This window comes from Bubalus bubalis, chromosome X, assembly GCF_019923935.1.
Source record: "Bubalus bubalis isolate 160015118507 breed Murrah chromosome X, NDDB_SH_1, whole genome shotgun sequence".
NCBI lineage: Eukaryota > Metazoa > Chordata > Mammalia > Artiodactyla > Bovidae > Bubalus > Bubalus bubalis.
Genome location: NC_059181.1, coordinates 12,402,126 through 12,425,210, shown reverse-complemented (window position 1 = coordinate 12,425,210; position 23,085 = coordinate 12,402,126). Strand labels below are relative to the sequence as shown.

At 36.0% G+C, this 23,085-nt stretch overlaps 1 protein-coding gene across 1 annotated transcript in view; it reads left to right on the top strand.

Moving 5' to 3' along the window:
• Positions 1-23,085, top strand: part of SCML2 (Scm polycomb group protein like 2) — a 98,725-nt gene that overhangs the window by 3,997 nt on the left and 71,643 nt on the right. Inside the window, exons 2-3 of the mRNA XM_006041957.3 lie at positions 18,412-18,457; positions 20,756-20,824. Of these exons, the coding sequence (XP_006042019.1) occupies positions 18,436-18,457; positions 20,756-20,824 (91 nt within the window). The 5' untranslated portion in view covers positions 18,412-18,435. The remainder of the gene's footprint in view (positions 1-18,411; positions 18,458-20,755; positions 20,825-23,085) is intronic.

The window sequence follows — 23,085 nt, the reverse complement described above, 5'->3', positions numbered from 1 at the left end:
GTTACTCTTAAGAGTAGAAATGCCTTTACTGTAGTGAGAACATTTTTTAAGATACCAGAGGTGACGGTTCTTAAAAGTAGGCTAGAACAGTCTTATGGACTCTGTGGGAGAGGGAGAGGGTGGGAAGATTTGGGAGAATGGCATTGAAACATGTAAAATATCATGTATGAAACGAGTTGCCAGTCCAGGTTCGATGCACGATACTGGATGCTTGGGGCTGGTGCACTGGGACGACCCAGAGGGATGGAATGGGGAGGGAGGAGGGAGGAGGGTTCAGGATGGGGAACACATGTATACCTGTGGTGGATTCATTTTGATATTTGGCAAAACTAATACAGTTATGTAAAGTTTAAAAATAAAATAAAATTAAAAAAAAAGTAGGCTAACTTCAGAAAATTAAAAAAAAAATTAAGATTTGAAATATGCATGTGCTGTTTGGTTTTCATGAGGAAGGCATTTTTGCTTATTTTGTCTTTATGTTATCTAATATAAAGTAATCCTTGGTTACTTTAGAAATAATAATACTAGTTATTTTTATGCTAAGTGACTTCTACTAAACATATATCCCTAAACTTTTCTCTTGCTTTCATTTTTTAGGCATGTGGTGGAAAGGTTTTAAATAAATGAGAATATCTTACTGTGTTAATAGTGAAAGATTTGAGGCTCCTATAAGCAGTTTATATAATGGTGCTGTTCAGTTTAATTTCATATTCATCTGACATAGACTAGTGAGTTTCTTATTTAATTAAGGAGTTAAAAAAAGAATATGCTTTGTATGAGTAAAGAGCTGGGAAACATTTGAAGGTACAGAGTATTTGACTACCTACTACTTGTGACCTGTGTTTATGGCTGTGACTCTGCCTCTTCCTAAGTTTATAGGAGCAAATTGTTGTGTAAGAGCGGAAAGAGAGTGCCCACCTTTTATGGTAACGTGCCATTGTAAACTTCAGAAGGGACAGATATATTGCAATTCTAGGGCATATCTTGAGAACACTTGCTTTTCTCGGGAAAGGTGATGGAATTCTCTTTGCTTTTTGTGTGTAGAATACATATTTGATTTTTCTCGACCTCTGTTTCTCATAAGGGTTAACTGGTGCTGAACTCCAGACAAACAGCTCTATTTGCTTGGGTACCTTGTAGCCTTGACATAGTCTTATAAGCAGATGTATTGACAAACTTCTTTTAGTTTTAAATTAAGCAGTGAGTGAATCACATGTTTCTTCGGTTCTCTTGCCTCCCTGAATACAGTTGTAAACTTGTGCCCTTTGCTGTGAAACTGCCTTTTTTTTTTTTTTCCTTTTGAAAGATGTGAAGTATTATTTGGAATGTTTTACAGTATACTTTAAAGGGTTTTGAAAGGTAATGATCATTATTCTCTTTGTTTTTTTATTAATTTGGTAGAATTTGATAAACCGTTCAAATGAACTACACTGTCTTTGATTATTAAAAGAATTAAAATATAGTACTCAGTAATTTAAATACATTTATATATTGCTTGGTTTTAGATTATAGACTCTTGAGATTTTTTTGTGTTGAGATTTTGAGAGATTGTAGAAATATTTAAATAGGTCGTTTACTGACACCTGCTTCATGTTTGAAGTATGGTCAGGGATGTTTAGTTTTCTGGTCACTTCAGATTATGGTTTATTACTTGCTTTTCTGTAATCTGTTGTCTAGCAGGGATTGTTGCTGTCATCATTTCCATTATTTCTTGTAGGGCCAGTGTTAGAAACCATAAATCTAGACGTGATAATAGGGACAGGCTGTAACCTGACCCAATTCTTTTGTCACAATGTCCGCACTGAGAGCTGCCTGTAGTAAATTGACATGCCCGGCTATTAACTTCAGTCATCTGCAAATGTCTGTGGGCAGCAGGTCTTTGGGCAATTAGCCTGTGGCTGTGCTTTAAAACCTTAGGAATTTACAACTATAAACTGGGATTTTGGCAGCTCTTTCATTTATCTGTTTTCTGACATGACATACTTTTTAATTAAATGCATAGATTTCGTATATGTATTGTTTTAAAATTGTAGGGGATTATTTAACTTGGAGACTTTAATTCTTTAGATAAATTAAAAATTCTTAAAAATAGTTGTTTTCTTCTTGAGTTTGCTTTGACACAGAAAAATAACTAATTTCTAATTCGTTGGGGTCAGACTTTACTAAAGCATAATTAAAACTGCTCCTCCAGGAAACTTGTTTTGATACATCTTCACTGCTAAAAACATTGATTTTGATTATTCGCAATTCAGAGATGGGATTTTATTTTTAAAGGTAATTGCAGCCTTAGAATTGAGGTGTTTTCCTGATTAATTTGATAAATAGATCAGAAAATGGGAAATTTGATTACTGAGTAAATCGAGTAGGTGCTTGTGAAATCTTAAAGTGATGAATCATGTCCAGTTTAAAACTTAAGCTGTGCAATGGATATCCTACAGTTGTCTCTCTGTATCCATGGGGTGTTGGTATCAGGACCCCCTCAGATATCAAAACCTACAGGTGCTCAAGTACCTTATAAAATGGATTAGTACAGTCAGTCCTCTGTATCCGTGGGTTCTGCATCTGTGGATACTGAGGACCAACTGTATACACTTTTTTAAACTGTATCAAGGTAATCATCTTACCAGGAACAAATTTTTAGTTAAAAGAGCCAGTTTCTCTTTGTCAATGGAAAATATATAGCTATAATATATTTCAATTAAATCAATAAGTGCTTTTGCATTTAGGTGTAAATGTGCAGTACTTCTTGAAATCAAAATAATAAACTTTTCATGTCAAAATGAAAAACTTAAAGGTGTTGTTTTATGCAGTTAATTTAGACTCCCTGTTATCTTGCATATTGACTGAGCAATAAAGAACTTTTGCATTTGTGTTTCAAGTTTGAAAACAGTAGCAGCAGCAGCAGCAGCAGACTAAAAAGGAAAAAGCATTCTACCTGTGCTATTTCATTAAGAGTCTGTGGTGATTTCTGTGTGTATATAACTTTGACCACCTATTTCAACCTTTTCTTTAAAACCACCAGCAACCATATGTTCAAGGCTTTTAGCCTTGAAACTTCTTATACTTTTGATTATGCTCAAGGGGATATAATGAAATATTTTTGCCACTAAATTATTTTGTGTGTAGGTTCTGTGTCTTTTCTCTCTTTTTTGTGAATATTGGTTTAAAGCACATGTTTTAGTTCAACTGTTATGTAGTTGGAATTTATAAACTGAATTCTGGTACAGCATAGTACACATAGTTCTTCTCCTTGGAAAAATACTTATAATAACAACATTTGTATTTGGGCCTGTCTTTTTGAGACTTCAAACATTTTAGAAATCAAATTCAGAGTAAAAAAAAAATGAAGGTCTATCAGATGTTGGAAAGGAGGAAGTTGTGGGAGTGGGGGACTGTCTCAGATCCCACAGAATTTTATCCTTGGCTCATTGATTTAGACTCTAAGCTATAGAGTAGACATTGCAGGAGAGAATGGAGAACAATGACAGCCAAAAGAAAATCTCACTAAATTTTTTTAAAAACTACAATATTCTAGGACTATATGGTTTAGATATAAGCATACTGTAGCACAACAGATTTACTAATTTAGCAAACATTTGGGGGCCCTACTCTGTGATAGACCTGGTGGATAGATATTACAGAATACAAAAGTGAACCAGAGTAGGTTTCTAGTAGGGTACCACGCATTTAGCAGGAGCTCAGTAGGTGACAGCTCTTAGTATTTATTATTACCACTGCCAGCACCACCATCAGTAGACCCCAGGGACCATAATCTTCATTTTTTCCTGTCTTCAAGGATCCATTCTGTGCAGGGTGTCTGTCTCCTTACTTCTCCCTTGTAAAGCAGGAACAGTGTTTGGAGCTCTGTCTTTTGTTTTGGTGTCGGACACACCTAGATTTGAATCGTTTTTCTTTCACTACTTTCTTTCTAAGCTTCAAGAATCAACGGAACTTGGTAACTGATAAGATATTGGACAGAGGAGTAGGGTACTCAATGCTATGCTAAGTCATTTCAGTCGTGTCTGACTCTGTGCAACCCCATAGATGGCAGCTCACCATGCTCCCCCGTCCCTGGGATTCTCCAGGCAAGAACACTGGAGTGGGCTGCCATTTCCTTCTCCAATGCATGAAAGTGAAAAGTGAGATGACTTCTAATTCAGAAAGATTGGTAGTTTGTAATGTCTAGAGTAGGCAGCAGAGGGAGAGAAACTCATTTTGGAGGGCAAAAGAGTTTGATTTTGTTTGTTGCTTTTTTTTGGCCATGCCATGCGACTTGCTGGATATTAGTTGCCCAACCAGGGCTGGAACCTGGGTCCTCTGCAGTGGAAGCTGAGAGTCCTAACCACTGGACCTCCATGTATCCCCAGAATTTGATTTTTAGAAGTATGTTGTATTTGATGTTGTGAGGCATTCAGAGTGATGTTCACTTGGCTAGAGTAGACATTTTGGAGAGGGGTCGGGACAAGAGGCTTTGATATAGGAGTTATCCACATAGAAATTTGCATGAACCATGAAATAGAATGAGATTCTAGATTCTAAAAGTTTCTAGAATGTAGAGAAAGAGACTGAGTGACTAGAGAAGATCAATGGCTAGGAGAGCGAGAGGAAGTAGACACAGAGGGATAATAGATGTAGGACAACCAGGGAATAAATAACACGTGGGGCTCAAAGAGGAGAGGTGTCTGGGTTGATGGATCTATCACAGAGGGCTCCTAAAGTGTCAAGGAGAAGTACGACTCAATGCTGAAATAGGGTTTGATGTCTGAGAGGTAACTGGGGCCTTGGAAAGCAGTTTTAGAAGAGGGAATGTAGAGGCCAGATCACAGAAAGTGAGGGAACCCAGCAACTCTGTATTATGGGTGTTATCATTATATTTATTACCAAAACTCCGGTCATCAGGAAAGATTACTTTGGTAAAGATACAGTTGAGAATCTTTTATACACCTATAAAAATTCAGTGTTACCTCTTTTTAAGGTCACAACTCTTTCAAAAAATCTGGATTTTAATATCTGTCAAATGGGAGGTTGAATGAACAGGTGAATAATGAATGCTTAAATTTGGACGTCATCCCCACCTTTGGGGCTTCTGTTTGGTACATATGGTAGCAAACTTTGCTGTTAGTGAGGGAACACATTTAGTTTTTCAGCTTTGCATCTGTATTTTGTTTATGTTCTCTCAGGTTGAGATTCTGTAATTCCATCCATTTTAGAACATCTGACTAATAGCCTAAATTTAAAAGGGCCCTAGGAAATTTCCTGCTAGTCAGACTTGTTTAGTTCCTGTCCTTGTCAAAATGTTATCCTTTATTGACTGTTCAGATAGTGGTCTCTAATTAGAGACTCAAGGTGTATTACCTTTTTTTCAAAACAAAACACAAGGGAAAGGCTAAAAGAAAAAAACACCCAAACAAATAATGGAAGAGCCCTTAGAATTATGGACTCATTAACTTGCTAAATAGTTCTTTAAAATGGTCTTTTTAAAAAAGATTGTAGAATTTTCTCCAGAATCAGATAAGAGCAATAGGAGTTTTAGGTTGAATAATTCCACTTTAATCATTGTTTTGCATTGTTTAATCATACTAAGAAAATGATTCAAAACAGTGTAAGACTTTCAAAGCATTTTTGATTTATTATCAGCTCTTAAGTCTGTTATAAGATATAATTTGCAAAACAAATGATTTTGTAAAAGACCCCTGCCCCCTACTATCTATCCTTGTTCAAAGCCTGCTAGATACAACTGCTAGATTTAATGTAATTGTGGTCTTTGGTAAAGGAAATGCCAGTGTCAGATACTATAACCTAGTACTTTTTTTGGCTTATATTTGAATTTTTTTTTTTTTTAATAGCGTGACGTTGCTCCTTATATGCATTTAGTGAAACAACTTCTCTTAGTTCTGGCAAAAGTAAAACAAAACTTCTAATTTTTTTTCTCATTAAAATTTTCTCTCCCATGTAACGTGGAGAACTACTTTGGGGGTCTTATTTGAGTTTTTTTTTTTTTTTAAGTGCTGAGGCAGTTCAAAGTATATTGAGAGCAAAGTTAAGCTTTTCTGCAGTTTCTTCTGCAGACTGCCACTGTGGAAATGAGGTATGTCTTTATTTTTGAAAGAAGATCAGGGTCCTAATATTTTCCAGAAAGATAACAGCTGTGCTGTATTGCATATCTGGTATGTAAGTCATATGTTCTAACTCCACAGTATCTTTGAGGTGTTCTGAAGATTCAACCATGAATTGATGCTATCCAGAGTTTACTAAAAGAACATGGTGTAGTCCTCTAACTTCTATAATGTCTGTCCTATTGTATCTGAAAGACATAAGTGAATTACATTATAATGCTGGGGGCATTTTAAGAGGGACAATACAACTTCTGTTTTTCTCAAATTAGTTAGTCAAAGATACTTTCTGTTAAATTAACCAATATTCCTTTACATCAAAATCTATACAGATTTCTCCTAGTATTCAGTGCTAGGCAAGTGCTTGTCTTTCCCATTCAATTTGTGTATATGTTTATCTTGAAGTGGGACTTTTGTAGACCAGAGAGAAATTAATCATTATATGTGATTTCCTACCCCTCCTTTTACCTATCTGTGTTCTGATTTTTAAGAGAGTTGATGAATGTGTGAAAAAAAAGGAAAACAAATCCCCAAACTATTCTAGCTTCTAGTAGTTCATAAAGGCCATTTTAGTTCACAAAAAACCTAAGGCTGTTTTTAATACTCACCAACCCTAAAGGAAATAATACATTCATGAATAATTATACTTCAGAGTCATCCAATATGGAGTGACATCAAGATTTTTTGACTCCAGCTAGAATGTATAGGCTTTCTGATAGTGCTAGCTGGGAGATGGTGGCTGCTTTCTTTGGTAATTATATGTCTGGGCATTACGTATATGTATATTTATTAGTTTATTTTAAAAATGTCTTAAACTTAACATTTTAGTTTATACTTTGAAAGTGAATAAGTAATTCTCAGGAATCAAAGTATGAATATAGGTTCATTTTACAGCATAATTGCTGTTGTGTTAATGCTAAAACTCATTCATCTTGGGGAGTTTTAATTAGGACAGATGGGATGGGATAGAAAACAGTCTTTGAGTTTCTAGTTGTTCAGGATACTATGCTAGATGCTTTACCTGCACTATCTCATTTAATTTCATGACTGCATTTAATTTCATGGCTACAGTACAAAATGTAGATGGTAATAGTTTTAATTTACACATGGGAAAACCAAGACTCAGGGAGATGAAGTAATTTGTAATGGCTTTGAGCACTAGAAATAATATTTCTGTGTAATTGTTATGGCTACCAGTAACCATCACAGTAACGATATAATTTATTAAAATTTGTGTGATAAGCCAGGCATTTAGGGATTATTAAAAAAGAAAAAATAACTGACAGGGTACATTCTCCCGCAAATGAAAATAACTTTCTCTGGTTATTTAATATATACTATGGTAAAGAATTCAAATCATACGTAAAAATATAAGGAAGAAAATAAAGTTCACCTAAAATCGCACCACCCTGTGATGCACAAAAGGAGGATCACCAAAATATTTTTGCATTACTTTATGCAAACTTATGCAAAATTTTATATAAATAGAATTATATCACACAAAATAGATTTATAATGCCTCCACACATACCATTATCTTATCTTTACCTTCCCAAGTAAGCCTTAATAACAGCCTAGTACATGTCCTATGTTTCTCTCCATGCTTAAATAACTTAAATCTGTTATTCATGTAATCCTGTAGAGACCTATGTATACACTTAGAGTGAGATTTTAGTTACTATCAGAACGTTTGAGTACTTCTTTTTAGGTGCAAGTCTTTGTGCTAGTTGTGGGAGAACTATAAGGAAGAATAAGTGATTCTCAATCACTTTGTAGTGTGTGAGGAGAGGTGAGCAGGTAAACATGCAAGACTTGCTTTGATACCTGCTAAACGCTGGTTGGAAACACAGCCTGGGAGCCCTGCAGGGGAGCTCCCAGAGGGCAGAGGCCTTGCCTTGTTGATTCTGATGGGCATAAACCCTTGCTTGACCCATGGGATTATGGGTACATGTCTGTAAATAAAAGTATGTGTTTAAAACAAAAAAGATTATTCTGTTTACAGGTCTAAATGGATTGGCTTTTGTAGTTTGAGAGTCCAGTAAAGAAATAGTTGGTATATTTGTTTCTTTGCAATGGAGTTATCCATTTTCCCATCAGAGAGTTTAATTCATTTTCTTTTAAAGTTTGGGAATATTTGTAACAAGGAGGACACTGTAATATTTTGCTGTACAGTTTAGTGTGTATAGTGCAAGGCCCTTTGAAGTTTAAGATAGTTTAAGTAGTTAGTGATACTTTCTAACACAGAAATCCTTATTTGCTCAAAAGTAAGCTTAAGCATTCACTTTGATTGTACATTTGATGCATAAATTGAATGTGAATTTATACATTTGCATACGCCAAGTATTGAACTTGGGAAGAGTAAGAAATAAAATAAGTCTCCAATGAGATGATTGACTTTCAAAATGTTTGAAAAGAAATAATGTTTTATTAAAGGTTGGTGAATATTCACTCGTGTTCAGTTTGCCTAGCACTGTTCTAGATGCTGTGATATATATCTGTATATATATCTATATCTATATCTATATATAAAGGAAATAAAATGGGGCAGGACCATAGTCTCTTAAGGGGAAAACTATTTCATTTAACATTGAAATGAACATGGAAGCTATGTGGCTCGAGGGAAAGCAGTAAAGGCTGTTTATAGTGAAGAAGAGTGTTTAGGGCAAATGATTTTGATTTTATCATGACCCTGAAAGAATCCTTAAATTACTGCGATGAACACAAGCTCACTTTTGATGTCTCCTTAACAACTCAGTGAACTTTAACACCATAATGACTGAAAAGGAAGGTTTATTGAGTCACTGACTCATTTCCTAAAGAGTTTGGGTTCTTTTTGTATGTTGAAGTCTTTATGTGACATGACTTTGGACTTCACAGGAGGATAGGTCTGCTCATTGGTGTTGAATGACTATGATAATTGAAAAGGAAATGTTTCTAAACTCTAATAAAAGAGTTGGTTTTATTTAATATGGCTAATCTCAAACTAAAGGGGTCTGGAATTCTTCCTGTTTTTATCTAGGGATAAGTAGAATATTTTATTCTTTGGTGTGTGGTTCTACTTCTAAAGTAAGTGCTGATGTATAGAACAGTCTTATGGACTCTGTGAGAGAGGGAGAGGGTGGGAAGATTTGGGAGAATGGCATTGAAACATGTAAAATATCATGTATGAAACGAGTTGCCAGTCCAGGTTCGATGCACAATACTGGATGCTTGGGGCTGGTGCACTGGGACGACCCAGAGGGATGGAATGGGGAGGGAGGAGGGAGGAGGGTTCAGGATGGGGAACACATGTATACCTGTGGCGGATTCATTTTGATATTTGGCAAAACTAATACAGTTATGTAAAGTCTAAAAATAAAATAAAATAAAAAAAAATTAAAAAAAAATTATGTAAAGTTTAAAAATAAAATAAAATTAAAAAAAAAACAAACAAAAAAAATAAAGTAAGTGCTTTGGATTCCAAAACATTAGTTTTAAAGTTAAGAATATTTATTTACTTTGTGTTTAGCTCTAAGAAGGTTCTATTTTAATAGAAATACTTGTTTTTCTATTACCATCAGCAATGAATGAGTTCCAGTTCTTCATCTTTACCAACATTTGGTAGTGTCAGTCTTTTTAACTTTAACCATTTATGTGGTGATATATCATGGTGGCTTTAACTTGTGCTCCCATGAATACTGATGATTTTAAACATTTTTTTCACATGCTAGTTGGCCATTTGTGTATCTTTAGCGAAGTGATTGTCCAAATCTTTTGCCAATTATGCTTTTATTGGGCTCTGTTTGCCTTTTTAAAATTGAGTTGTCAGTTTTTTGTATATTCTGGATACAGATCTTTTATCAGATCTGTGTTTTGCAAACATTTTTTTCCGTTCTGTAGGTTATCTTTTTGTTTTCTTAATAGTATCATTTGAAGAGCAGTTGTTAGTTTTGATGAAGCCCAATTTATCAATTATTTGTTTTATACATTGTGCTATCTAAGAAATCATTGTCTAATTCAAAATTACAGTATTTTTGTGTTTTCCTCTAGAAATTTTATACTTTCAGGCTTTATGTTTAGATTTATGAACTGTCTCAAGGTAATTTTTGTTTATTGTGAGTGAAGCATTGTTTTCTTTTTTGTTGTTTTTAATTGAAGTATAGTTGATTTACAATGTTGTGCCAATCTCTACTGTACAGCAAAGTGACTTACTTATAAACATACATTCTTTTTTGTGTGCTTTTCCATTATGGTTTATCATAGGTTATTGAATATAGTTCCCTGTGGTATACAGTAGGACCTTTTTGTTTATCCATCCTATATATAGTAATTTACATCTGCTAATCCTACTTTTCCAGTTCTTCCTTCTTCTGCACCCCCCCTCCCTTGGCAACCACAAGTCTGTTCTCTATGCCTGTGGGTCTGTTTCTGTTTTGTAGATAGATTCATTTGTGCCATATTTTAACTTATTTATTTTTAATGTTTTTAAAATTTATTATTATTTTTTGCAATCTTTATGTTTAATTGTAGGATAATTGGTTTACAATATTTTTGTTGGTTTCTGCCATATATCAACATGAATCAGCCACAGGTATACATATGTCCCCTCCCTCTTGAACCCATCTCCCACCCCATCCCACCTCTCTAAGTTGTCACAGAGCACTGAGTTTGAGCTCCCTCTGTCATATAGCAATTTCCCACTGGTTATCTGTTTTACATACGACAATGTACATGTTTCAGTGCTGTTTTCTCCATTTGTCCTACTCTCCTTCCCCCACTGTGTCTACAAATCTGTTCTCCATGTCTGCATATCCATTACTGCCCTGCAGATAAGTTCATCAGTACCATCTTTCTCGATTCCATACATATGCATTAACATATGATATTTGTTTTTCTCTGACTTATTTCACTCTGCATAACAGACTCTAGGTTCATCCACCTCATTAGAACTGACTCAAATGTGTTCCTTTTAATGGCTGAGTAATATTCCATTGTATATATGTACAACTTCTTTATCCATTCATCTATTGATGAACATCTAGGTTGCTTCCATGTCCTAGCTGTTGTAAATAGTACTGCAGGGAGCATTGGGATACATGTGTCTTTTTCACTTATGACTTCCTCAAGGAATATGCCCAGTAGTAGAATTGTTGGCTCATATGGTGGTTTTATTCCTAATTTTTAAAGGCATCTCCATACTGTTCTCCATAGTGGCTGTATCAGTTTACATTCCCTCTAACAGTACAAGAGCATTCCCTCTTCTCCACACCCTCTCCAAAATTTATTGTTTGTAGATTTTTTGATGATGGCCATTCTAACCAGTGTGAGGTGATACCTCATTTTAGTTTTAATTTGCATTTCTCTAATAATGAGCCATGTTGAGCATATTTTCGTGTATTTTTTAGTCATCTGTATGTCTTCTTTGGAGAAATGTCTGTTTAGGTCTTCTGACCACTTTTTGATTGGGTTGTTTGTTTTTCTGGTATTGAGCTGATGATTCTTTTTTTTTAATTTATTTTTTAATTGGAGGAAACTTTCTTTACAATCTTGTGTTGGTTTCTGCCATACAACAGCACAAATAAGCCCTGATTATACATGAATCACTTTCCTCTTGAGCCTCCCTCCTCTTCCTTCCCCCTTTGCCATATTTTAGATTCCACATACAAGTGATAGCATATGGTATTTGTTCTTCTCTTTCTTACTTCAATTATTATGATCATCTCTAGTTGCATCCATGTCACTGCAAGTTGGCATTATTTTGTTCTTACCATTAAAAAAAATTTTTTTTTGTTCTTACCATTTGGTAATTTTATTTTTAGTTATCTGAGAAATCTCCATATTGTTCTCCATAGTGGCTGCACCAATTTAACATTCCCACCAACAGTGTAGGGGAGGATCCTTTTTCTCCACACCCTCTCCAGCATTTGTTATTTGTAGACTTTTTAATGATGGTCATTCTGACCAGTGTGGTTTTGATTTGCATTGTACTTTTCATTTGCATTTCTCTGATAATTAGTATTGTTGAGCATCTTTTCATGTGCCTACTGGCCATCTATATGTCTTCTTTGGAGAAATGTCTATTAAGATCTTCTGCCTATATTTTGATAGGGTTTTTTTTTCTGTTGTTGTTCAGTTGTATGAGCTGTTTGTGTATCAGTTCAGTTCAGTTGCTCAGTCATGTCCAACTCTCTGCGACCCCATGGACTGCAGCATGCCAGGCTTCCCTGTCCATCACCAACGCTCGGAGTTTACTCAAACTCATGTCCATTTAGTCAGTGGTGCCATCCAACCATCTCCTCCTCTCTCATCCCCTTCTCCTCCTGCCTTCAATCTTTCCCAGCATCAGGGTCTTTTCCAATGAGTCAGTTCTTCGCATCAGGTGGCTGAAGTACTGGAGTTTCAGCTTCGGCATCAGTCCTTCCAATGAATATTCAGGACTGATTTCCTTTAGGATGGACTGGTTGAATCTTCTTGCAGTCCAAGGGACTCTCAAGAGTATTCTCCAACACCACAGTTCAAAAGCATCAATTCTTCAATGCTCAGCTTTCTTTCTAGTCTAACTCTCACATCCATACATAACTACTGGAAGAACCATAGCTTTGACTAGATAGACCTTTGTTGGCAAAGTAATGTCTCTGCTTTTTAATATGCTGTCTAGGTTGGTCATAACTTTTCTTCCAAGGAGCAAACGTCTTTTCATTTCATGGCTGCGATCACCATCTGCAGTGATTTTGGAGCCAAAAAAAATAAACTCTGTCACTGTTTCCATTGTTTCCCCATCTATCTGCCATGAAGTAATGGGACCAGATGCCATGATCTTCGTTTTCTGAATGTTGAGTTTTAAGCCAACTTTTTCACTCTCCTCTTTCACTTTCATCAAGAGGCTCTTTAGTTCTTCTTCACTTTCTGCCATAAGGGTGGTGTCATCTGCATATCTGAGGTTATTGCTGGTTCTCCCGACAATCTTGATTCCAGCTTGTGCTTCATCCAGCCCAGAGTGTCTCATGATGTACCCTGCATATATGTTAACTAAGCAGGGTGACAATATACAGCCTTCGTGAACTCCTTTTCCTATTTGGAACCAGTCTGTTGTTCCATGTCCAGTTCTAACTGTTGCTTCTTGACCTGCATACAGATTTCTCAAGAGACAGGTCAGGTGGCCTGGTATTCCCATCTCTTTCAGAATTTTCCACAGTTGATTGTGATCCACACAGTCAAAGGCTTTGGCATAGTCAATAAAGCAGAAATAAATGTTTTTCTGGAACTCTCTTGCTTTTTCGATGATCCAGCGGTTGTTGGCAATTTGATCTCTGGTTACTCTGACATGGTACATGTCTTCAGGAAAAGTATATATAAAAGAGTGTATATGTGTGTATCACTGAGTCACTTTGCTATACTGCAGAAATTAACAAATACTGTAAATCAACTATACCTCAGTTAAGATAAAGGGGGGGGGAGAAGATAAAAAAATATTTGTTTTTAATTATTTCTAAACACATATTTTTACCTTCTGAGATTTACAAAATCACTCAACTAATGGGAACAGTTGATACCAGTTTGGATTAAGAACTCACTTATGGAGATTTTAGAGAAGAACATAGGAACCTGAGTTTATCTTCTGTGTGTGATTCATCCCTCAGTTTTTTGAACTAAATCCTTTGTGTAGTAATGGGATTTATTTTAATGTAATTCACAAGTTTTTGCTTTCTGACTAGAGTTGGTTAACTTCCTTTGGTCCCTACCTGGATTGTGGTCATCTCCCTTTACTTTCTGCTTTGATTCAGCACTCTTTATATTTTTCACTTTTTATTTTTTGCTGTTAGGCTGTAGTCCTTAATTGATAGTATCCTCCACAGTGGTATCAAATATCAAGTTCATTTAATTATTTCAGTCTGACTTTCAGAGGAGCGATCTGGGAGGGAAAGTTAATACTTTGCAAGTTGTCTGTGTATGCTTGGCTCCTGAGAGACTGTAGAGGGAGATGAGAGCCCAGAAGGAACCGGAGCAGCTCCAGCATTTCATAATCAAGTAGACCAGGCAGGATCTTCTTTAGTGTTCACTCATTTTGTGCCCTCAATCTGAAATTCCTCTCTGTCTTCTCTGCTCATTTTAATGTTCACCTTTGAAGAACCAGTTTACACACCTCTGAGAAGCCTTCTTTTATTGATATATTCCAAGTTAATAGTACCTCCTACCTTCCTGAAGAGCCTGTATATTGTCTTGCTTTTTAAAAATAACTATTTGTTAATATGTCTTTCCCAATAGATTTATAGCTCTTTTGTAGTAGATTGTGTATCTTCTATCCAAACAGCATCAAACATATAACAAGAATTCTGTAAATATGGTTATATAAATAACCAGATCACACCTGCAAACAGATGGTGGTAATGTAGAAAGGAACAAGAAAGGCTTCAAGAAGGAGCTTGCATTTATGTTGGGCATTAAAGGATGGATAGGATTTCCAGAAGCAGAAGAGGAGGAAAGTGTGTCCCATGTAGATAGAATAACATGATGAGTTTTGGGCTAGGCCACAGGTGGTATATAGGTGGTAGATGTCAGGTGGCTTTGAAATTATGAGTGGCTTTAAATATGTCCCAACAAAGATTTGTTCAATTCAGTAGTCAATGAGATTACTAAAGTAGGAGGGTAATTGGGCAGAAAACAGTTCAGACAATGTATGACATTGTGTATTGGGTAGTTTGGGGGTGGGGGTAGACCTTTGTGATAAGACCAGTTAGGGTGCTATGGTATTAGACCAGGCAGGAGCTAATGAGGGTGTAAACCAGTTAATGGCTTCCCTCTTCCCTGGTGGCTCAGCAGTAAAGAATCCACCTGCAATGCAGGAGACTCCGGTTTGATACCTGGGTTGAGAAGATCCCCTGGAGAAAGAAATGGCAACCCATTCCAGTATTCTTGCCTGGGAAATCCCATGCCTGGTGGGCTATAGTTCGTGGGGTCACTAAAGAGTCAGACAGGATTTAGTGACTAAATAACAACAAAACCAGTTAATAGCAGGGGAAAGGGAAATGAGAGAGCACATGTTGGCCACTGATTGAATATGTGAGTGAAATAAGAGAACTTCATTTAGTCATAGCTGGGGTTTTAAGGCCAAGCACCTGGAAAAGTGGTGCTAGTAAGAGAAACAAAAATGTTAGAAGAAGCAAGTTTTGGGGAGGTGATGCTTGAGTATAAATCTGTTGAGTTAGAGGTGCAGGTGATGTTCTGGGTGGCTTAGAGAACATATTCCCCATAGGCTTCCTTTAAATAACAAATTACCTTCTGTTACGTACATCATCATGTTCTGACTATAGGCACACAGAGTAGTGAGAGGTAGCTATCCCTTTGTCAATGTTTCATGTACTTTTTCTTTTATAACACTCAATGTGTTTTGTTCATGTGCCTATTTTTGACTAGAGAGTCAAGGACAGTATATTATTTTTTTTGTAGAGTGCCTGGCATATCAAGGACATGCAGAAAAAGTTTGAATTAATGAAAGATTTAGTGGCTCAAAATACAGAGGCCTTTTAACAAGTAATTAACTTGTTAGAAGATTGATACTTCAGTGTCTCTTTTGCTGTCTCGTATACAGGGTTATTGTTACCATTATTCTAAATTCCATATATATGTGTTTTGTATACTGTATTGGTGTTTTTCTTTCTGGCTTACTTCACTCTGTATAATAGGCTCCAGTTTCATCCACCTCATTAGAACTTATTCAAATGTATTCTTTTAATGGCTGAGTAATACTCCATTGTGTATATGTACCACAGCTTTCTTATCCATTCATCTGCTGATGGACATCTAGAGAGGGAGAGGGTGGGATGATTTGGGAGAATGGCATTGAAACATGTATAATATCATATATGAAACGAGTTGCCAGTTCAGGTTTGATGCACGATACTGGATGCTTGGGGCTGGTGCACTGGGATGACCCAGGGGGATGGTATGGGGAGGGAGGAAGGAGGAGGGTTCAGGATGGGGAACACGTGTATACCTGTGGTGGATTCATGTTGATATATGGCAAAACCAATACAATATTGTAAAGTTAAATAATAAAATAAAATTAAAAAAAAATAGAAGATTGGCACTTCTTACAGGTTTCATCAACACAGTTATAATTCTTCCACCTCTTGGTAACATGGGCGTAAGTCAGCTTTTGGGATAGTTGTTAGTTTGAATCTCAACTCTACTAGCTTACCATCTGCTCTTTTTTATTCATTTAACCATAAAATTTAATCTTTTTAAAGTGTACCATTCAGTGGTTTTTAGTGTATTCATAAGGTTCTACAACCGTCACTACTGTATAATTCCGTAACATTTTCCTCACCTTAAAAAAGAAACCCCTTACCCATATTTACACCCATACCCATTAACAGTCACTCCCGAGCCCCTCTTCCCCCAGCCCCTGGCAACTACTAATATACTGAACTTATTTTTATTCAAGGGAAAGAGATTAAAATGATCTAACTCTATAGCTGATTTCTTTTTTTTTAACCTTTATTTTTTTCTTCCAATTTTACTGATAAAAGTGGCATGATTTGACTTACATACACCATGAAGTGATTATCATAATAAGTTTAGTGAACATCCATCATCTCATAAAGGTACAAAATTAAAGAAATAGAAAACAAATTTTTCCTTATGATGACAACTCCTAGGATTTAATCTCTTTCATATGTAATATACAGCAGTGTCAATCATATTTATCATGTGGTACATTGCATCCCTAGCATTTATTTATCTTATAACTAGCATTATTTATCTTTTTTGTGCATTTTGACTGCCTTCAGCCAATTTCTCTTCTCTTCCCCCAACCCCTATACTAGGTGACAAATCTGATCTTTTTTCCTGAGTTTGTTTCTTTGTTTTTAAAGTATTGACCTACAACACTATGTTAGTTTCTGTTACACAGCATAGTGATTCCAGATATCTGTACATTTGAAAATGATCACCAGGATAAGTCTATTTATAATCATGATCTTATATCATACATATATGATCATAATCATGATCATATATCATACAAAGATGAAAGTGGAAGTGAAGTCATTCAGTCATGTCCGACTCTTTGCGACTCCATGGACTGTATAGTCTGCTAGGCTCCTCCATCCATGGGATTCTCCAGGCAAGAATATTGAAGTGGGTTGCCATTTCCTTCTCCAGGGGATCTTCCCAACACAGGGATCGAACCTGGGTCTCTCACACTGCAGGCAGACTCTTTACTGTCTGAGCCATCAGGGGCCTGCTCACTCCATACTGCATAATTATTGACTGTATTCCCCACACTGTATATTTCATATCTGTGACTCATTTATTTTGCAAATGGAAATTTGTCCCTCTTAATCTCCCTCGGCTTTCTTTCTCCCAACCCCTTCCCTTCTGGCAACAACCTGTTTTCTGTCTTTATGACTTGTTTTGTTACGTTATTTTAGATTCCATATATGAGTGAAATCATACAATATTTGTCTTTCTCTGTCTGCCATACTTCATTTAGCATAATACCCTCCTGGTCCATGCATGTTGTTGCAAATGGCAAGATTTTATTCTTTTTTTTTATGGCTGAGTAATGCTCCATTGTGTATATATACCCCACATCGTCTTTATCCATTTATTTGCTGATGGATGCTTGGGTTGCTTCCATATCTTGGCTATTGTAAATAATGTTACAATATTTATAATACAAGTGAGCATGGGGTTGCAAATATATTTTTGAATAGTGTTTTTGTTTTCTTTAGATAAACACCCAGGAGTGCAGTTGCTGGATCGTGTGGTAGTTCTATTTTTAATTTTCTGAGGAATCTCCATACTGTTTTCCATAGTATCTGCACCAATTTGTATTCCCACCAACAATGCATAAGGATTCCCTTTTCTCCACATCCTTACCAAGACTTGCTATTTGTTGTCTTTTTGATAATAGCCGTTCTGTGAGATGATATCTCATTAAAGTTTTGATTTGCATTTCCCTGATAACTAGTGATGTTGAACATCTTTTTATGTGCTTATTGGCCGTTTGTGTATCTTCTTTGGAAAAATAATCTTTTCAGATCCTCTGCCCATTTTTTAATCGGTTTGTTTGTTTTTTGATATTAAGTTGTTTGAGTTCCTTGTATATTTTGGATATCCACCCCTTATTGGGTATATTATTTGCAGTTTTTTTTTTAACCATTCAGTAGGTCACCTTTTCAGTTTGTTTAGTGTCTTTCACTGTGCAGAAGCTTTTTAATTTGATGTAGTCCCATTATAGCTGATTTCTAATAATACCACCCTGCAGAAATGTATTATGTTAAAAGGAGGCAGTAATTGATTTTTCTCCTTGTAGGAAAGCACACCAGAGAGAGATACCATGGGGCAGACAGTGGAAGAAGGTAAGATTTACTTGTCTAAAGATGATACTTTTAGTCAATCATTTGAAATTAGTATCTTTTGGTGGACTGAATGTTTAAAAAAAAAGCTTTTTTGAAAAATGAAATTAATGGCAGATGTTAGTTTAGGTGCTAAGAATTGGAGTTTTAGAACTGAATAGCTATTAAAGGTAATCTTGTTTTCCCTTCTTAGTTTTATAAGTGAGAAAGCTGACACTCAGGGAGGTTAAGTGTACAGGTCATATAACAATCTATGACAGCCAAAATCACAGTCCAGATTTTCTTAAATAGGATGATAAAAAAATGCTTCATCCTGTCCTGCTCTAGTGAGAAGTCAGCTCACTGTCCCATGAGTGTGTCACAGTCATTTTCACTCTCTGTTTTGAGTTGTATTTTCTTTCCCATAATATATTCTTCATATTTTTGTTGTCGTGAATCCTGTTCCTTCTTCAAGACCCAGTTTAAGTTCTCTTTCTCTCATGACTTTTACTCTGGCTGCATGCTGAATGTTGTGCTCTGCTATTTCTGTTTTTGTCAAGTGTATTGGTTTAGTATAGTCTCTGTACCTAGATTCTTAGCTTTCCTTGAGCAGGAACCAGGCCTTTATAATTTCACTTTCTTCTCTGTTAGAAAATACTACTGTAGAACTATTTAGTAAATATAAATATGTACTTACTTTATATTAGTCAAATTATCTAAATATAAAGTAGCCCATACATCCCTCTTGAGTGTTCACATATCTTGAAGAGTCAGTCATAACCAGAAAGTAGATCTGATACCTTTAATGGTACGCCTGGCATCCTTCCTATATTCTTCTTTAAGAAGCATGTCACTTGACAGTTCAAGCATCAGTAAGGGTAAAACAGCACTAGATGAAAACACACCATGTTATTAAATCCATTGGTTCATAACGATACTAAAAATCAAAACAATACATATTGGTCATCTGTGGAGAATGGTGGGGATACAATTCATTATTTTGAAAACTAGAGAATAAAGGAGAAAGAATAAAGCATTGATTGTGACTTCTTTTTGTGGTCTCTACCTCAGTGCAACTGAATGGTTGAAGAGAGGAGTTTTCTCTCTATAGAAGTTTTCTGGCTAATAAAGACAGGATGATAAAATTAGAATACCTCCATTATGCGACCACTGATGAGCTAATGGATCTAGGCAATAGTCATATGTGGCTGCTCATATCCCAAAAAGAGAACTAGGTATATTAGGAACCTCCTGTGAGAAGTACACACCACCACCTATGAAGTCATTTTCTCTCTTCCTTGTAAAAAAGCTAAACCTGAATCTGGTTAAGCTCGTCTGGCTTGAAATAGCTGTATCAATTTAGAGAACCTATAAGGACCAGAAGAACCCAGTATCATGAGGAAGTAGCAGACTGGAAAAGTCTGAACTGATATCACCAGCAAAAATATTGCTAGAGGAAGGGAAAATAAACAGAGGAGGAAGAGCCTACAGATCAAAATAAATTTAAGAAATGTACCTACCACTGTCTGTATGGACTTTATTTGGGTCCTGATTGAAACAGATACATTTAAAATATTTAAGACAACGGGGAAGTTAAGAGTGACTGCTTATTTGATAACATTGAAGATTGTGGTTAGTTTTTCAGCATAATAATCACAATGAGTCATTTAAGAAATACATACTGTAATAAATGTGGATGAAATATATCTTAGATTTGGTGAAGTTCCAAGGTCCAGTCCTGTTTGAGCTCCTCAGCCTAGCACAGAGAAAAACTTTTCCTAATCTGTTGGAGGACAGGGAACCCTGGTGTGCTGCAGTCCATGGGGTCACAGAGAGTCAGACACAACTAAGTGACTGAACAACAACAAACAGTCCGTTGAATTACATTGTATTCTAGCTTCTCTGTTGTTTTAAATTCTCAAAACTATGCACTTTATTGCTGGGACACATTAATCTGAATATTGTAAGGATCAGCTCAGCTCATTTTGGTTTGTTCATTTATTTAACAAATTTTCAAGAATGTTCTGTGTGCCAAGTCCTTTTTGGGCACTGAGGATAAAAAGTAGTGAATAAGAGACAAAATGAAAAAATGTCTGACCTTTTGGAGCTTACATTTGAGTGAAATGAGACATGCAATAAACAAATAAATTATAAAATACATTATATATTAGAAAGTGAAGTCCTATGCAGAAAGTGAGGATTTAATTATAAAATTGAAACTGGTTCCTACTAGAAAATACAGTTTAGGTTTTTGTAAGTACTCTTTCAAACTGTTGCTCTTTTCTTCTGGTATTGCTCACTATTTTCTTTCTTTTTTTAAAGACTCAATGGGTGAAAAGAAGGAGAATCAAGAGAGAGCTCCTCAATCAGGCACATCTTCTGTGAAAAATGGTAGGTTTTAAATTAGTTCAGTAGAACATATATTTTTTCTTCACTCAGTGTTAGTATGAAGTCTTTTCTTATTGCTTTTGGTATAATCTATGTATAGTAAGCTCTTGTAAATATAAAATGTAAGCAATAGGAAAGACCAAAAAGATAGTATTTAATTTTGAAAATTTTACTTTGGTTTCACATAGAGAGAGATTAAGTTAAAAGATAACTATGTATTTCAGTGCAGTTTTGCCAAGGTAAAGATATCTAGTTATTAATTACCATGTATTACCAATTTAAAATAATTTAATTTTTAATAAAAACCTTTCTAACAGTAGAGTCAATGTGAATGTCTTTTTTGATGGTCAAAAGACAGTCTAGTCGATTAAAGCTTAGGCATTTAGGGGATCTGACAGACCTCTTCTAGAATCTTGGCCTCATTTTTTACTAGCCTTGTGACCTTGGGCAAATTACTCAAGGTTCTTAGTCTCTCTTTTCTCCTGTGTAGCACAGGGATAATAACTACTTACTCATGGAACTATTAGAATTAAAGAAAAGGAATGTAAAGCACCTAATATAATGCCTAGGCTGGTAGTAAATGTTCAGTAAATGTTAACTTTATTGTCTGAGTTATTAATTCATGTTTTAAGCTTTTATTGTTAATAGCATGTTTGTAGCACTATATCAGAGATTCAGGAGATAAGACTCTGACCCATTGCACCTGCTCTTATGGAAAATAAGGAAATAAGTCATACGCAGACAAGAGGCTGAATTAAAAAAAAATACAACAGCAAACTTAGTGTGTTTACCAGCGATTTCCAGGCAAGCCTCTTGCCCCTTGTGTTTCTGTTGTACCTTCCCTGCCAGCCCCACTCTTGGAGTAAGTAGTTCATCCATGACTTTCTGTTCCTACGAAAAGATTGCCTGTAGAGGTAATCCCGTGGAGTCATTCTTTATTACTGTAGCTGGGTCCTCAGTGTTTCCTTAGTTCTCTTTCTCATTGGCCTTACTTGTTCCTCAGCTCTTCCTTCCAATCCCCAAAACTCTCCAAGGAAATGGAGGCTGTTAGGCTAGAGTGCTCTTCCTCATCCTTACAAATTCCTTTCCATTTTTTAATATAATAGTTCTATTGAGATATAATTCACATACCATACAATCTCCCCATTTCAAGTGTACAGTTCAGTGGTTCTCAGTAGTGTATTCCCAGTTGTGTAACCATCACCATGATCAGTTTTAGAATATTTTCATCACCCTAAAAAGCAACCCTAGTACCTTGCTAGTAGTCACTCTTCCTCATGGTGCCTCTCCCTAGGCAACCACTTACCTTCTTTCTATCTCTATAGATTTGCGTATTCTGGAAATTTCATGAAAATCAATTTGAAGAATATATTCTTAAAAGTTGAAACTAGTAATTTTTCAAACTTTTCTGCTTGAGAAACTCTGATTAAAAATGAGATTACTTAGTCAAATTGACAGACATTTGCAGAAATTTATCAGTGTCCTGACCCTAACATCTTATTTTAGAAATCAGTGAGTGGCTACTAGAAGGTCACCTTCTGGAGAGCCAGGATATTTCTCTGTTTTATTAACTGCTGCATCTGCAGTATCTCCTATGGTGCCTGGGAGATACTGGTGACCCTCTGTGGGAATCCAGTAGTGAATAAGACAAACACAATTCCTACGGTCTTTGAGCTTGCATGCGTGTATGTTCAGTTGCTTTGAGCTTTGGTAGACATTAAACAAATGTCCAGTTATAGTTGTGGTAAATACTATAAGGTAGTGGGTGCTGATCATTCAGCTGAGAAGCTTTAAGCTCTAAATACTTTGCTCATTTTCTTTACATAGCCTCTGAACCCAAGCCTAGCACTGGTGGAAGACATTATGATTCTGATTTACTCTGGAGAAGAATAGGGGGCCTCATAGATTATGTTCATTTTGCTAAAAGGTCTTTGGGCTAGTGTATGGACTAGAATAGATTACAAATCAAATAAGAAGGACCACAGACATGTGCAAGCAACAAGCAAATCACCACATTATGTACATCTGTCTCCTGAAAAGGCCTATCAGTTCCCAGGGCTCTTTTCTGAAACAGTAAATCCCCACCCCCCCACCCCACCCCCCACCCCCAGCTGCTAATCTGTCAATGAGGATAAAAATGCAGAGATAGGGACTTCAGGCTTGTCTGCTACTTTCTGAACTATTTTGGTCAGGAATTCTCACTGTGGTATTATAGATGTATCAAATCTAAATTAGTAAAGCCTTTTGCTATGTGTGTTTCCACT